This window comes from Haliotis asinina, chromosome 1, assembly GCF_037392515.1.
Source record: "Haliotis asinina isolate JCU_RB_2024 chromosome 1, JCU_Hal_asi_v2, whole genome shotgun sequence".
NCBI lineage: Eukaryota > Metazoa > Mollusca > Gastropoda > Lepetellida > Haliotidae > Haliotis > Haliotis asinina.
The window spans coordinates 54,065,885-54,083,045 of record NC_090280.1 but is presented as its reverse complement, the minus strand read 5'-3'; the positions used below and the strand labels follow the sequence as shown (position 1 = coordinate 54,083,045).

Below are 17,161 nucleotides of genomic sequence, written 5' to 3'. Positions count from 1 at the left end.
CGCATAGTCACAGTACTTTGTTTACTGCACGTTGCTGTACCCGCAACTAGGTGTATGCACATATTCATGTGGCCACCATCTGGTCATTTATCAACGGATTCGTTAGTTGTTTGAAGTGCACAGGGTTGTGTACTGTATACTAGGGGTTGTGACAACACGGAAAGAGTCTGCACACAAAGTTGACTGCAAGGGTTTTACACCCGGTCACAGGTGGGCTCAACCTCGGTGGATCACTAGCCTTGCCCTTTAGCGAGTTCGCTCACCCCGTCCTCGTTCATTGGGTGATTGATTATGGTCTACGCCGATTTAGCAATATTCCTGCAATGTCACGGCGGGGGAATCAGAAATGTGCTGCTCACATTGTACCTTTCTTGAGAATCACAACCAAAACCATATGGAAAAAAAATACAACGAAATTTAATTAACCATCTATGGTAGGTAAGAGTCGCATTTATTACACAAAGAACATATCGACCTTATGTGGAGGTCACTTAGCATGAGTCTAACGTAAAGTGTCGAACCCGGACTTTTTGCAGGATGAGGTAACGCCTCCACCACACCCTTACACGTAGTAGATGGGGTTAAAGTCTCCGGGAAAATCAAGCGGCCACCAGAACCGAAGAGGCCAGTAGATGCAGAGAGTTCTGATAATCCAAGGGTAATCCCGTGGGAAGGGACGATCTGTAACACAATAATGATCATTTACTGATGAATGTAATCTGGAGCGTGGTATACCAGACATATACTGGAAAGGAAAAGAAACTATACACCTGATTTTTTAGCATGATTTTTTTATGTGGAAAGTAAGTAAACGGTATCATACACAAATGATATGACTAAAGAAAACGTCTACGTCAATTTTGTTAAATGATTTCTAAGTCTTTTTGAAATCGCATGATAAAAAAACATTATCAAGTATCTTGACGTATATGAAAATGTATGGTAGAACATCATGGTCGAAATCACCGCTCTCAGTCAGATATTCCGCGGCCAGGGATTACGCTTTACAACTGGGAAGTGGTTAACATGGACATTATTATATCTTACAACAGTTTATCCACTTTTCAATTACATTAAAATGACTTGGCATACTTTCTCTTGGCCCTCAGTTTATCTGAGGCTGTAAAAGCCCCATATTCCTGTACAAAGGCTATGTTAAATCTTAAGCAACCTTTTTTGATGCATTGTAACTATCAGTGTATCCTCATTTCAGAGTAACAATGTCACTGACTTCAAGGTATGGTTCTGGTACATACATGGTACAATGCCCATTCACAGAATGTTAAATTCCAGTGAATGGGGGGACATTACATCTAACTCTCAATCAAGAAACGTCATCAGTGACACTCACAAAATTCTTCAACTTGGTACATGGGAGCACCACTGCAAAAACGATTCACGGATATGCTGTCAGTGCGAGGAACGGGCTCCTTAGATGATAGTCTGTAGAAATGTTCTGGTTCCTCAAGAACGACCTTGCCCTGAAACAGGAGTAAATACGGAATTTTACTTTCAATTTAACTGTGACAGCTGTCACTTTCGCCTCTTAGACTGGAGACCTTGAGGAATCGGCCATCGGCTAGCTCACTTGGTGTATGCATATCAGATCGATCTGGTCCAGACTGGATTATTAATCGGCCACTGTCATATAGCCGGAATATTTTTGAGTGCACCATTAAACGTCAGACTAAACATTCGTTTGGAAGAACGAGTTTCGGAAACTAATTTGTGTGAAAACGATGTCGAAAAAGTGTAACATAAAAACACAAAATGGGTCTCTGAAACCCTCAAATGTCAAATGACGTCGACAACCTTCCGTTATGATGAAGTTTCCGGGGTGATATATATGTTAGTCATATCCCTATGGTTTATGAAAAAAATATTGAATTTCCTACCTTTTCGGTCCTCTTCTGAAGATCCTCCACTGTTTCTCTGAATGTCTTAGCGGGATGTGTTAAAAAGCAAATACCTTTTCCTCCTCGTGAATCCAAGTGTTTGATTGCAAGAATACCCTGAAAGCAAGTCAAAGTAAAATAGTTAAAACGGTTTCCAGGAAGAAACAAGCGACATGTAAACGTAATAAAATAACTGAAACAAGGAGCAAAGATGTTGAGTGCAATCAATACCGTGACCAAAACGTTTCCTCACAACCTGGGGCGAAGACCTTCACGCCGAAGACCAGGGTGTGATTCCCAACATGAGGCACAATATGTGAAACCTATTGCTGGTGTCCCTCTCTTGATTTTGTTGGGATATTGCTAAAAGCAGTGTAAAACCTATACTCACTCTAGCGTAACCTAACTTTGTCTGTAGCTAATGACAGTTCGACAATTTGTAAGGGACACATTATCAGTTTCATGAGTGTGTTGTGTAAAACTTGGGGGAATGACACACCTCGCGAAGGTTTCCATTGTGTTCAAATGAATAAGCAGAAACAGGTTCATTTCACAACTTGTCACTGGTTAGCTATCACCACTATATAAGATGGTATAAGTAACAGAAGGTCAGTTAATTCATCAGAGATAAGACATATCAAATCATCCGGACATGTCAAGTCACCTGACAATGATTACATCTGCCTTGGGATACAGACCTGTCTCCCCCAGGCTGACGTCACATATGCTGAAAGGACTTTTAAGTGATTACCGACCATGACCTATCCATGATTTCGTATTTGTGATCTGAACATTACTGAAGAGACCAATATAATAGATTTATGTCTCTGATGATTGTTAGCTGCTTGTTATGATTGTGAATACAACCAGCTCTCCTGACTCCTAAGTGCGCGTGTATCGGTTGCCGACCAGGCACTCCAGCGATCAACAGTATGAGCATCGATCTGCGCTATTAGGAACCGATGACATGTGTCAAACACAGTCTGACCACCCGATTACGTTAGTTGCTTCTTACGACAATCATGGGTTAATCAAGGCCAATATTCTAGCCCGGACCTTCACGAGTCAGATAACGTATCAACAAGTATCGGTTCACCGTTGGTAATAAATACGATAAAATACTACTTTCAGTTTTGTATTTAGTGTGAACCAAAACACTTTCTCGTGATTACTATACTACCGTATTGGCTGTTTGTAAATAGTTGATGAATAGTTTATGGACAACGGTGACTTACACTACTAATAGTAAGTGAAAAGAGTGAGTGAGTGAGTGAATGTGTGTGGTTTTAATCCGCTTTTACCAACATTCCCGTAATATCACGGCGGGGTACGCCAGAAATGGGCCACACACACTGTACACATGTGAGGAATCGAACTCACGTCATCGTGACGAACGAAAGCTTTAACCACAAGCTATCTAACTGTCCCTGAAGCATCAGTATGTTTACTCACCTTTGTGAAATCATGAAGACTCTGTGATCTGTGATACTGCTTCTCATGGAGGGCGGAACTCTCCGAAGACATGAGAATGACCCCACGTCTTAGGATGCTTGCATGTTCCTCTACGTAAAAGGGTTCAGCTTCTGGGTTAATGTTCCTTTGCCACTTGTACGTAACTCTCTGTGAAAGAAGAACACATCACAATTATCCAAAAACGTGTTTACTGACTGTATTATTGAGCCAAACTTGGTTTTGTTGTCAGCATAGAAATATCACAGCGTACTTGTGATCATATAGCAGCGACAGAGATGTCAAGCCACATATAGCGACATATTAACGGAGGAATGCCTCCACTAGTAACAGACATTTACAACATTGAGGAATACCACAAGTTGATGTTAACGGGTAACATTTTCACGACCCGTGAAGGTCCCGGGGTAGAACAGGCCCTCAACAACCCATGCTTGCCATAAAAGGCGACTATGCTTGTCGTAAGAGGTGACTAAAGGGATCGGGTGGTCAAGTTCGCTGACTTGGTTGACACATGTCATGGCTTCCAATTGCGCAGATCAATGCTCATGTTGTTGATCACTGGATTGTCTGGTCCAGACTCGATTATTTACAGACCGCCGCCAAATAGCTGGAATATTGCTGAGTGCGGCGTAAAACTAAACTCACTCACTCACATTTTCACACTTAACTATAGTCTACTCTCGGTATCGATGCAGATTTGAGGACTGGTCCAATTAATACATATTTCCTTATTTCCCTAAACACCTGAAGATCCGGGATAGACTTTGTCGTCGTTGACCCACGCATTTCGAAAAAGGCGACTAAAGGAATTGGGTAGTCAGACTCGTTGACTTGGTTGACACACGTCATCCTATCCCAGTTGCGTAGATGGTTGCTATGCTGTTGATCACTTGATTGCTTACAGACCGCAGCCATACAGCTGGAATATTGCTGAACGTGGCGTAAAACTAAACTCAATTAATCAATCATTTCTCTACAATCTTAAGCTTTGAGAGCACACGGTTCGAAATATATTTTTAACAAACACTTCTTAAACAATATCCATTATATATAAGCATCCTTTAAGTAGCACAGTGGATTTTTTATCAGTCTTTTCCGGATCGTGATTTAAAGAAACAAACAGTTCCCAACATATATACTCACAGACAAAGGAAACTGTCCCGATGTCTTAAATATATATGTACACAGATTCCTATTCAGGTAGTATTGTATATAAACTGAACACTGGTAAAAAAACGCATATCATATGTAACATTTAACCGTAACCTCGATAAGAAAATACTGATGAGTGGCTTTCATGAATGCGAGCGGCCAATGTTACGAATTTCAGTTCTATACTCAGTGAGTGAGTGAGTGAGTGAGTATGTTGTGAGCGGAGCAACATTACAATATTTTTAGGACCACCAACCACAAATTGCCATCAAACATGATTGTGGAATATCTTGTTCAACTAGACTGTCACCACACTGACGGATTCAAAGGGTTGTTTTATGTTGGGAGGATTTGAACATGACATTTGAAAATAACTAAATACCACACACACGCGCACGCACGCACACACACATCCCTTTCAAAAGGCTGGATCTGCCCATGGAAATATTACAAGATGTTACAATCTGTTCGTTGCTATGGCAATACTCACAGTTCCCTCTTCATTGCGTTGAAGTTGGCAAGCTGCATATGCGAAGAAAAGAATGGCGATTCCGGTAGCGAGAAGCATCTTCATTGTGACCTTTTGTACTGTACAACTGTCTCACTTTGTAGTTACTCAAAGATTATATACGTTTACGTTCACGGATATATGGACGGATAGCCAATCAAGGCTAAGAAAACTGGATACCGGATTGAAAAACAACCTCCACATATCCTGTTCATCAAATCGACCAATCAGATTTGAGGAAGACATTCACTGTTGTCGGTTATGCGGAAGTCAAGGTCTACTAAGTATACACTGTTCATGGATGACTGACAAACGAGGACAATGTGATTTTTATGTGCTCTGGTAACATTGTTCACTGTTTGTCGGTTACAATTTCTGTTAAACTGTCGTGGGAAGGGTTTTACTCCGCTAGTAGAATATCAATTTCCTGGAATATTTTATTTTCGAGGGTTCTTTTGGTCTCATTTGCTGAATCAGTACTTACTCCCCTTTTTAACTGGAACATATACAACACTTTTCAAACGGCTAATCGCGGCGCTTCTTTTTTAACGAATTTGGATAAACCGTTTATTTTTCAGTTGATCATAATATTCAATTTAACTTCAGCAAGATCAGAAACACTCTTTGTGTGATACATGATACTTCATGACTAGTTTCTACGTCGCCCAGCAACATGGGAACAATGTGTGAAACCAATTCCTGATACCCCCGCCGTAATTTGGCTGGAATACATACACTGTATGCATAAAAGCAGCGTAAAATTAAGCCCACTCAGGCACCACACTCCTGCCCGTTGTATGCAAAACAACATATGGTGGTTATGCCGAGTTCGAGACAAACGTTGCGTCGATACTGGATCCATCAGAAGAATGAAAAAATTATCCAGATAATGTGGATCGAAATAGTGACGCCTCCCTGTCAATATTATTCATACATCTCCCGTATTATTTTCTCTTCAGTGAACCTAAAGTTCTTGCATTTAAGAGAGTATAGAATCTGAATCATTTGATAACCTGCGGCGCATCAAGGATTCCAGGGTATGGCCTTTCCACCAAATAATGTGTTTCTGAGAAAACTGAAAACTGTATATTCTTTCACACTGGGGATAAATATTTGACAAAATTTATCTGCAAGCACCAAGCTAGTTTTTCTCCTCCATCACGGTCCACAGCGTGATTTTATTGAACGTTTATTGAAATATATTAATTTAGCTTTGTCCTTATTTCTATGTTTAAAGAAGGTGGTGGGGGTAGTCTAGTTCCCTCGTCACGCCGAAGACAAGCGTACGGGCTCAATTCCCCACCATGGACACACTGTCCGAAGCCCGTTGTTAGTGTCCCCCGCCGTGATATTGTTGGAATTTTGCTAAAATTGAATTTTGCTAAAGTTGTCCCAGCACAAAACGGAAAGACGTTTATCCACAATTTCGCCTATCTGCAGTGGGGTAAACGGGATATTTAATCCCCTCATAATCCCCAGATATATTTAATGTAAACAAGCTAGGAACACGATTGCGAGTTTCAGATAAATAGATATTGTATAAGATATGGATCGGTTTGATTGAGTGCTATATACATTTGCGGGTCAGTAGTCACCGTCTCACTTCCTGCAGATAACATACCTTGCCAAGAGCTTCGATGCTATGGTTCAATGAACACGACAACATCCTGTTTGGGAGTTCAAGTTAAATGTACCATGTACGTCGCCGACTTCACTAAGGGTCACGTGGTCCTGCACATTAGGTAATCGTTTCCACACAACATATTAGGTGTTCAAAAAAACGAATACTCGATCTGACAGAGGACTCATATATACAATATATATGGTGGTATTGATTAGGGTTTACAGAGGTTCTTGAAGGCGTGGCTTTCAACTTGCTAAGATTGTGAATGAAAATTATTGCTTTTACGTTCACTTTAGAACTGCTTACCTGAACACAGAGAGAGAGAGAGAGCTTTTTTAATGTCGCGCTCTCTTGCAATAAAGTATAGTACATCACATTACAGACATATATCAAACATAAAAAGCACCAGTTGGCCTATGAGACAATCACAAGCATTATCTCGGTAAAACAATAAAATGAGAGATTACAAACAAAACACACACATCGGTGTTATTTTTCGGCTATCATAGTTCGGTTGTTCGTTTTATTGCATCTAACACATCACTGTCCAGGGCTCCGTTCCTCAAAGCGATCGTAGAGCTAGGACAGTCGTAAGCCAATGTATGGGAGTTACGGTCTTTTTAGCGCTAAGATCGGTTTGTGGAACGGGGCCCCCACATCCCGCGACTTGCTCTTGGTAATATCACTCAGGGGGCCCGACTGGCGTTATCCAATGTTGAAGTATGGGAGTTACGATCATCTTAGCACTAAATTCGCTTTGTGGAACTGGGCCCTGTTCATAACTGCTTCATTATCAATTCATCCACCCATAGGAATAGTTTCATTTCGTCCCACAAAAATGAACCGTTACTCGTTTGAAGAAAACTCATTGTATACAATCTCTGTTTAGTTTCTTAGAGGTGCTTTTCTGCCTCTTTTATACTCTCAGGCATTTCCGGTGACGTGGTAGCCTAGTGGTTAAAGCATTCGCTCGTCACGCCGAAGACCCGGGTTCGATTTCCTACATGAGTACAATATGTGAGGCCCATTTAAGGTGTCCCCTGCCGTGGTATTGCTGGAATATTGCTAAAATCGGAGTAAAACTAAACTGACTCACCTACTCACTCACTTAGGCATTTCAATATGAAAATATGTCAGACATATTGTGTTTCGGAGGAGAAAATCAGTTTGAATAAAATTAAGAAATAACCACTTTCAAACTGTTGATGTCACGTTTGTCAAGAACGGGTGTAGTCTCAACAAGAGCCTGGTATATTTGAAAATAAATAACCATCCTAGCTCGGAATCAAAGATAAATAACAACATGGTTGCACTTCAGCGCTTTTGAATAAGCATGCTCTAGTCAATTGAATGTCTATCCAACTGTACTTCCGGTGTCCTCCGAAAACAGATTGACATTAAAACAATTAGACGCACTGGGGTAACACTGCCTACTTGCAAAATATTTGTTTTCTATTCCAAAAATGGGTTCAGAGCATGAGGCCCACACTTAGTAGAAGGGCGAGGAGCATAATTAAGGAAAGAAGAAAACGATATGTCCTCACCGATCACGCGACAACTAATACTGATATATATGTATATGACAACTAATAAAGATATGTGCTAAAACATTAACTCGGGATTTATTTTCTTCCTTATATTTTTTTATTTTTGGTTGCATGTGATCTTCCAGGTGAATATGACTCACCCTTCATCCAAACGTCCAACTCGACGTCCTATTTCTTGCAATCATGTACATTCTTGATCATACTCAGTACAAAATCATAGCATGTAAGATGTCGAAGAGTCAATAATCATGTATTTGTACACAAGAGCATAATAAGATCAAATTTTTGCGCTCTGCAACATTGCATCTATATGCCTATTGTCTGTAAAGTTGAGTCTAGACCAGTCACACCGGTGATTCTATCAAGTTTGTGAGACTGACCACCCAGGTCCGTTAATCACCTATTACACCTAACATGGATTCCTCAGCGAAAGGGGCGGTGGAGTAGTCGAGTGGTTGAAGCGTTCGCTCGTCACACCGAAGATCCGCTTTCGATTCCCCACATGGGTACGGTGTGCGAAACCCATTTCTGTTGTCCCTGGTCATATTGCTGGTCTATTGCTAAAAGCGACGTAAAACGATACTCACTCCTAGACAAAAGGTAGTCAAGTGGTTTGAGCGTGACACCGAAGACCCAGGTTCGATTCCTCATATGGGTAAAATGTGTGAAGCTCATTTCTGGTGGCCCCGGTGGTGACATTGCTTGAATATTGCCAAAAGCGGCGTAAAACTGAAACGCGCCCACTCACTCACTAAAAATATAATCTCCACGGGGGACAAGTAATTGTCACTGAAGATGCACCTGAACCCGGATCTTCACGGCGAAGCAGAAAACACAATTCATTCTAATTATGTATCTTGCTTCATATATGTCTACAAATAGCCTGTTATTATTATCTTAAGTTCATTCAGTGGGCAATGTGACGAGGTCGCCGCAGGCCCCGCTATTCGACTTACGGCATGCGTGAAATCTATGACCAATCGTTCGAATCGTTGCTCCACGCTCCGTCAACACCAGACTTGTGACGGTGTCCAATCATATTCAATTCGTGCCTTCCTCCCAAACTAAGACGAAACTCTTCAGTGTCTTGAAACACCCAAGCGTGACAATTCTTCATGGCGTTACTATCATAATGTTTTCAGTTGCAAAATATTATTGACATACAGGAATGTGTCCTGTAACGTCTCCCACGTTAGACTGCATCGCTCTACAAGTCACCACAGTATTTGTAGAGCTGGTATGTCGTTGGTTTGTCAACATTATTGTCGAAACATCACTCAACATCATCAACCTGTACGTCAACTGTTTAGACAAATTTTATTCATGTATATACAGTAAATATTAATATTTACAGTACTGTACATCACGGTGTAAACATCACTACCGAAACGTCTTATACATTGTAAGTCGCAGTGTCTTTCCCGGAACGAACAAGTTCTATTTGTATTCGATTATGGTTGAATGGAGATAAACGTGCAATGAAAATTAATCATTTGAAATGAGTGACTGAGTATGGTTTTACGCCGCTTTTACAAATATTCCAGCAATATCACTGCGGGGCTCATCGGAAATGGCCTTCTCACATTGTACTCATGTGGGGAATCGATCCCGGTTCTTCAGTGTGACGAGCCCACGCTTTAACCATCAGGCTACCCCACCGTCCCGAAACATTTTTGGTTGCAAATTAAATTTGAAGACTATTTACATAACCTAATTTTCAAATACACAACGTTTATCACATAAATACATAAGCTGAGCATGTGTGCTTATCACAAAACAATATTTCTTGTTTGTAAGCATTGATCACGACTGACCCAATTATCAGATGTACACCCTTTGTGACTGTCCGGGCCGAAATTCAACCCGATTATGGTTCTTGGTCTGTCAACCCAATATCCATTGTGCGTGCAAGAGTAATTTTACTGGCGGCAAATACTATTCTCAATATGGTGGAATCAACGTTTTAAGATTAACATGTTTTGAAATGCTAGCAAAAATAACAGCAAGGTCCGTTGTTTCCAGATTTTAGGTCAAGTCAAGAACACAAGACCCACAGTGGGTGGGTTTTTCCATGCCTTTATCCCCATTGTTTAGGTGGTCCTATCGTCAGAGGTGAGGCGATTCGTTGTGCAGAGTTGCGTCCCCTGGACACACCAGAAACCAGTGAGTGTGGGTTCAAACCTGGGTTCGCCCTGGCTATATCTCTAGACGTTTCAGCGTCAGATGTTCCAGCACCAAATCGTGAAACCTCTGACACCTGCATTGCCTCAGGCTGGTACGATATTACTGGTATACTGTTCATCGCAGCGTTACTAGAAGCCTCACCCAGTGGAAACTACGGCATGAATATCACCATGGACACTTATCTTCGTTATACGTCTCAGCCAAATCCTGAATAAAGACTTACCAAGCCTGGGCGGCGGGGTAGCCTAGTTTTTTAAGAGTTAGTTCATAAAAACCGGGTTCGATTCCCCACATGTACACAATTAGTGAAATCAAAATCTGTTGTCCTCCACGTGACATTTATGGAATATTGCTGGAATATTGCTAAAAGGGGCGTAACCCATGCTCACTTACTCACTCACTCACTCACAAACTTATCTAGCCAGGGAGAGTGAATTCCCCTTGAATGGCAAAGACTGAAAACACACCAGCCACAGACATCTGACAATAATTAAAGTTTTAATCGCATTCTTGAAGAAAATTTTATTCACAGTAAGTGCCACTCCTTATCTTACGCATTGTGCGAAATGGCCACTGGTCAGATAGTCCGTTGCTAGTATAAATCCAGTCGGAATAAGTAAAAAATTATTAGGAATATCAGGGAAGACTCATGAGACTTTGGTATGGAAGAATGAGGACAATTGTTATGGATATATACATAGATTCTAACGAAGCAAGCTTGAGTGACAACGCCATTATAATGTATGTCGAAACGTCGCCAGAATACACAAGTTGTATATCCATAAAATGTCCCTCGTTCTTCATCTCCTCAATTTCTGGAATGCCAGTCAAAGAAACATTTGTCATAAACTCAACACCATGTGCATGAGAAGGTGACGTGTAATTTTCGTGATTGATCAGAAATATCGCATAACAATCAAACAGCTCTTCCTTTTCCCGGGTTTACCAACCTGAGTCCCGTTCCACTAAACGTTCGTAGCTGTAGAGTTACGACAGGTCGTAACCTTCCGGGGCCCTGAACTGGAGATGCAGGAGGCCAAAGATTCCACCTCTCCTGTATCTGAGACACAAGAGACATCCCACGAATCTGTATGACACAAAGGGACACTTGTCTTTCCAATATATTCTTTCCAGCTGCACAGACTCTCACAACATTCGACCACGTCTTTCCCACTGTAGATGTCCAAGGCCTCAATTAAAAATTAATCTTTCAAAACGGTTTTCATCGCAGACTAGAGGACGACATTTGACACATTTGTGGCAATAATTATGTTCGGTGAAATTTCCTGCGTTGACTTGTTCCATACATTCCCGACTTTATGCTTTGCTTGTTTTCCGAGTGTGTGTGTGTGTGTGTTGTCTGTGTCTGTGTGTGTGCGTGCGTGTGTGTGTGAGAGAGAGAGTGAGTGTGTGTGTACATGTGTGTGTCCCTGTCTATCTGTCTGGCTGTCTGTGTCTGTACATGTGTTAGTGTACACGTGTGTGCTTTGTTGTTTTGTTTTTGTTCTGGTCTTGTCTTCTCGTCATATTTTGTCTTCGGGTTTGTTATATTTTGTTTGTTTTCAGTTTTGTTTTATTTTTATGGGGGTTTTTTTGTTGTTTTTTGTTTGTTTTGTTTGTTTTGAGTTTGTTGTTGTTGTTCTTACTTTTTATTGTTTTATTTTTAGGTGGTGGAGGGGGGGATGGGGGATATTGTTTTTGCTTTTGTGTGTTTGGTTTTGCTGTTGTTGCCTCTATCACCTATTTTCTTTTTAATGTAACAAATGACATGCCTGTGGATGTGTGTGCGACAGGTGTCTTCAAAGTAGCAAAGTAGAAGATTCGAAAACATCTACTTGCTGGTTCAATATTTAACACAGGGCATGCAGGTAGTTACATTTATCGTAACCAAATGTCATATATTCAGCCGTATGAAAACTACCATGGGAAAACACAGCTGTTTATTCGCGTCACGGCTCAAATCTTATCAAAGAAGTCACAGACGTTTAAACCACTGTATAAATAGATCATATGACATATTGGCCACAGATCTGTCCCAGAATGGGAAGCTTCAGGTATCTTGTTGTTGCATTTCTCGTTGCTTTTCCTCATGTTACGAGTGAGCAGATATCCCCCACTCCAATTACAGGCACCACACTAGCACCGGTCACGGTGTTTCAGACGGAATACGAACGGGACAACTTCATCATGAAGCTCAACTCCGATGTACTTGGTATCAAATCAATGCTCAATAAGGTCTACGATCAGGTGGTGAATATTCCTGCGCACATTCCTGGACCAGGTAAGGAACAGTGCCCCGCTCTATACACCTGTAGTTATTTGTTGCTTAACGCTGTCATCGTAATTCCAGTTGCCACCGTAATGCTCATGCTGTTGATCACTGGATTGTCTGGTCCAGATTCGATTATTTACAGATGGTATATTGCTGAGTGTGGCGTAAAACTAAACAATTCACACACGCAGTTGTTTGACACCACACTCAGCTGTTTGAAGTCGGTCTTTCAACAATCGATTCTGGACCAGACAGTCGAGTGAGGTAGGATCTAAGCAATTTCCCAGAAACCTGTGAATACTTCGAAAATAATTATCCTGTATAGTGTATATTGGGTCGATACGCCTGAGTAGAAACTAACTACACCTCTGCATATTACAACTGATTTTCAGTACTGACGAATTCACCTCAGGGTTAGTTATGACCTTTATAACAAGCGTTTGGGTTTAGCAAAAGCATGCTAACAAGGAAACATCGACACACACACCTAAAATTGATGATACCTTTCTCCGGAGTGTGCGGTGTATCATGGGATTGTTATATCCACGTATCATGGGCTGATGACTCCTTCTGCATAGAGGGTCTAGCTCCAAGATGCCGTGGTAAAATGCCATCAGAAATCTTTGGTGGTTATCCAGTCACATCTATAACGCCTAGTCCTCATTGAGTTGATCGATGGTCATGTTGTTTATCGACGGATTGTCTGGTCCAGACTCGATTGTGACTGTCGCCATACAGCTGAAATAGTGCTGAGTTCGCCTGGAAACAAAACTCACTGGAACGAGTGGACAAAATTATTTACTGTAACACTTTCCACCTTGACATGTTTGCTGTGTATCCGTTTAAACCAATTATACTTACACAGGCTCATTTTTAGATGTCTAATTATGTAAGTATATACTTGTACACATGGTTGAAACGACACAGGAAATGTGACATACATACGTAAACGGAATGTATTCCAGCCTTCATGAAACGCCTTATCGAGTGGGTCACCTTTTTCGGACAACTAGTGTCGATAATCGCTCGTTGTTTTAAATACTACTGTATTTTTAGTAGGTCTAAGCTGGTCACGAAAACAGAAATGTTTATGAATTATAGATACTGTTATCTCATGATGAAGCAATACGCTATTTCGTTCATTTTGTGTCACTGTGTTGTAAACCTATAATATTTACAATTTTTATCTTTGTGCAGTGACGAATCCAGTTACCTTTGTGGCCTTTAACGTTCGCCTCACACACAATCTCTCAGGACTCGGTAAAGACCAAATCATCCGCTTCGATGACGTCGTGTTGAACAAAGGAAATGGATATGACGCAAGGTTGGGCGTGTTTCGTTGTCCACAGCCTGGAACATATCAGCTCTCTATCTCAGTCGGATCATTTGGAGGAATCCAGCTGGAGATCGTCAACAACGGAGTACAGATAGGACGGGTGTTCTCGTCAAAGTCAAGATTTGGGCGAAGTGTGGCGGATGAAGGGTCAGAAGACGTAGAAGATTATTTTAATAACGAAATGGACAAAAGATACGCATTCAGCAGCACCCCATCTGGCTTAGGTGAGTGAAAATATTTAGCATAGCTAACTTTATTGTGACTTTACATGACTTTACGTTACTTTGCTGTGACTTTACATTGGTTTAAGTGACTCTGTTGTGACTTTACATGGCTTTACTGTGACTTCACATGCCTTTACATGACTTTGCTATGACTTTACATGGCTTTACATGGTTTTGCTGTGGCTTTACATTGTTTTAACTTTACATGGTTTTACTGTGTCTTTACATGCATTTACGTGGCTTTGCTGTGACTTTACATGGCTTTACTGTGACTTTACATGGCTTACCTGGGTTTGCTCGGACTTTACATTGTTTTAAGTGTCTTTGCTGTGACTTTATATGAGTTTACTGTGACTTTACATGGCTTTGCTGTAACTTTACATGTTTTTACGTGGCTTTGCTGTAACTTTGCATGGCTTTGCTGTGACTTTACATGACTTTACTGCGACTTTACATGACTTTACATGGTTTTGCTCTGACTTTACATTGTTTTAAGTGGCTAAGCTGTGACTTTACATGATTTTACTGTGACTTTACATGGCTTTACTGCAACTTTACACGGCTTTACGAGGCTTGTAACTTTACATGGTTTTACTGTGAATTTACGTGGCTTTACGTGGTTTGCTGTGACTTTACGTGGCCTTACTGTGACGTTACATGGCTTTACATGTGATTTTACATAGCTTTGCTGTGACCTCACAGTGACACTACAGAAAAGCCTTCGGAACGAACGATACTCTGTTGCATTAGCCATTGATTTTAGCGTAACATGCCGCAACGTATCATTTCCGAACGAATCAGTCGAAGTAAACTTAGTCTCAGTGTATTTCGTTACACTCCACCACTGAGTCTAACAAAACCTAGTAGAGGGTCGCGTCAGGTAATCTTTGAGCGACCAGTGACCGTCCAATCAAACGCGAGACGGTTAAGTAGATTTACGTAACCAGCCAGACAACGGCTACTATTTAGGGATCGGAGGGACGTTCAAAATATTCAGGTCACTGACACACAGATCTCTCCACAAACAAAAATCTGCATATACCACAGTTATTTGACCTGCAGTATATACGCTTTGGGTTTCTGTTGACATGGTTACCATTAGCTAATATTTCCACTAGATAACATCCTTGAATATTGCCAAAAACACTATTTTCAGCAACTGTTTACTCACTGTTGTCATAGTTGTACGTACGCCGTGTGCATCCCCCGGAAGCGAGCGTGCGCTAAATAGCATTCGGAATCGTTCGGGTATGAACCTTTTCGAGACAAAAAGTTCAAAAGGTATGTGCGAATGTGCACGTTCGCGATCAGCCTGGTTCCCTGGATCTGATGCGCCTGCGTTAACGCTCCAACACTGACGCGACCTCCCATAAGGTTTTGTTAGACTCCGTAGTGGAGTGTAACGAAAAGTGCTGAGGGTATGTTTACTTAGACTGCCGAACGAATATAACGCTTTCCTGCAGTTGAATATGGTTATCAGGCCTTTGACATATCTACAGACTGGGCAATCCCTGATCTCTTGACCTGTTATGTCAACCAAATATAAACGTGCAAGTTGACACTTTGACGGGTTGCCGAGAAGCGATAAACTCAGCTAGCAACTGGATTTTGGCATTACGCTATGGACACTATTATGAAATCAGAATAACATTCTGTGTAACGAATCAGTCTATTTGTACACCGCTTTCTGCAATACAGGTGATACCAGAACATTCTACCTATGTGGACAATCGAACCCGGGTCTTTCGGCGTGACGAACGAACGCTTTAAACACTAGGCTAGCCCCTAGAAGTAAAGGACAAACGTCAAATATATTCGATGGTGATGCATTGTGTTTTGGAGCGTAAGGGGCGTTTTGGCCACAGGATTCAGTTTTGATCATGTTCAGTTTGAATCGGTTTCAAGTGTCCATAATATTTTACCTGGCAGTGTGAAAGCCTGCAATGTTTGTGTCTACTTCGGCAGGTTTACCACCAACACAGATCCCTGCCAGTGGCAACGGTTATGTGCAGCCTGGCTCTGAGGCAACGCCCTCCTCCGCCCAGGCCATCGTGGACCTGAAGTTTGGTGATGAAGTGTGGGTTCGCCATGCATCTGAAAACTCCCATGATATTCTCTTTGGGAATGGCATGTCCACATTCTCCGGTCACCTGCTGAATCCCACCAAATGAACATCAGAAATAAACAAAAGATGTGATGTCATAACGTTCTTATTATAACTTTTAATCATAAACTTAAATTACATATTCAGAAATTTTCGTACTTGTGAACGAACGCAAGAACTTTCAATGACAAAGGTGCGAAATCACATGTCCGTTTCAAGGTAAAACAATTTCTGACATCACATACCAAAATACCCTATTCATGCATTAACAATGCATGTTTACAATCAATATTTCTTTTTGAAAACGATATCCTTTACGTGAAGTCAGAACCCAACTTAATAGAAGAGAGCGATATAGGGAAGGCTTGTGGTCATATTTTGTTCGTCATTACGGAGGCCATAATACAACGTCAGGCCCTTACTTGGAGTTTCTTGAGGTGATGTTGCTAGGCAACTGCACAACCACAATGCACGCTACCTCAGTTATCAAAAACATATATGACCAGTTATTTCGAGTCATTGTCTAGAACTGCATGTATTGGGTGCATGTATCCACCCTTTAAGGTCCTGCTATCTGTCGAATGTGATGCGACTGATAAAGCAGCCATTAAGTAAACTGATTCAGCCAGATTTATTTATTTTAGTTATTTTTTACACAAAGTAATGTCACAAAGTGGTTTCATAACTCATAAGTATTTATTTGTAAAATACATCTCTACAGAGCATTTACAATAGCAAAATACGTTTCAGTTAAACACGATGACAACTGTTATGAAGAACATTCTAAAAGTGAAGGCAGCATCGTATAAGGACAATTACATGATTTAATACACAGTGTGTTG

The 17,161-nt window shown here is 41.1% G+C and overlaps 2 protein-coding genes across 2 annotated transcripts; one reads left to right on the top strand and one right to left on the bottom strand.

Moving 5' to 3' along the window:
* Window positions 1-397: 397 nt before the first annotated feature.
* LOC137294056 (uncharacterized) lies at window positions 398-5,248 on the bottom strand. The gene is made up of 5 exons (XM_067824987.1): window positions 5,011-5,248; window positions 3,348-3,515; window positions 1,896-2,012; window positions 1,352-1,481; window positions 398-681 (listed from the first exon to the last, which is right to left on the bottom strand). The coding sequence occupies exons 1-5, from the start codon at window positions 5,092-5,094 to the stop codon at window positions 563-565; spliced, it is 618 nt and encodes a 205-aa protein (XP_067681088.1). The 5' UTR covers window positions 5,095-5,248; the 3' UTR covers window positions 398-562.
* A 7,112-nt stretch (window positions 5,249-12,360) lies between these two features.
* LOC137294010 (uncharacterized) lies at window positions 12,361-16,974 on the top strand. Its single transcript, XM_067824928.1, has 3 exons — window positions 12,361-12,664; window positions 13,853-14,215; window positions 16,181-16,974. Exons 1-3 carry the CDS (start codon window positions 12,394-12,396, stop codon window positions 16,384-16,386), a joined length of 840 nt encoding a protein of 279 aa, XP_067681029.1. The 5' UTR covers window positions 12,361-12,393; the 3' UTR covers window positions 16,387-16,974.
* The last annotated feature ends 187 nt before the right edge of the window (window positions 16,975-17,161 follow it).

Bases quoted from the DNA above. Each gene is read 5' to 3' on its own strand.
- LOC137294056 (XM_067824987.1), bottom strand. From the start codon at position 5,094: ATGAAGATGCTTCTCGCTACCGGAATCGCCATTCTTTTCTTCGCATAT. The intron at 2,013-3,347 runs GTGAGTAAACAT...ACTTGCTTTCAG, and splicing joins GTCTTCATGATTTCACAAAG to GGTATTCTTGCAATCAAACA. The intron at 682-1,351 runs GTGAGTGTCACT...ATTGTGTTACAG, and splicing joins GTACCAAGTTGAAGAATTTT to ATCGTCCCTTCCCACGGGAT.
- LOC137294010 (XM_067824928.1), top strand. From the start codon at position 12,394: ATGACATATTGGCCACAGATCTGTCCCAGAATGGGAAGCTTCAGGTAT. The intron at 12,665-13,852 runs GTAAGGAACAGT...ATCTTTGTGCAG, and splicing joins TGCGCACATTCCTGGACCAG to TGACGAATCCAGTTACCTTT. The intron at 14,216-16,180 runs GTGAGTGAAAAT...CTACTTCGGCAG, and splicing joins CAGCACCCCATCTGGCTTAG to GTTTACCACCAACACAGATC.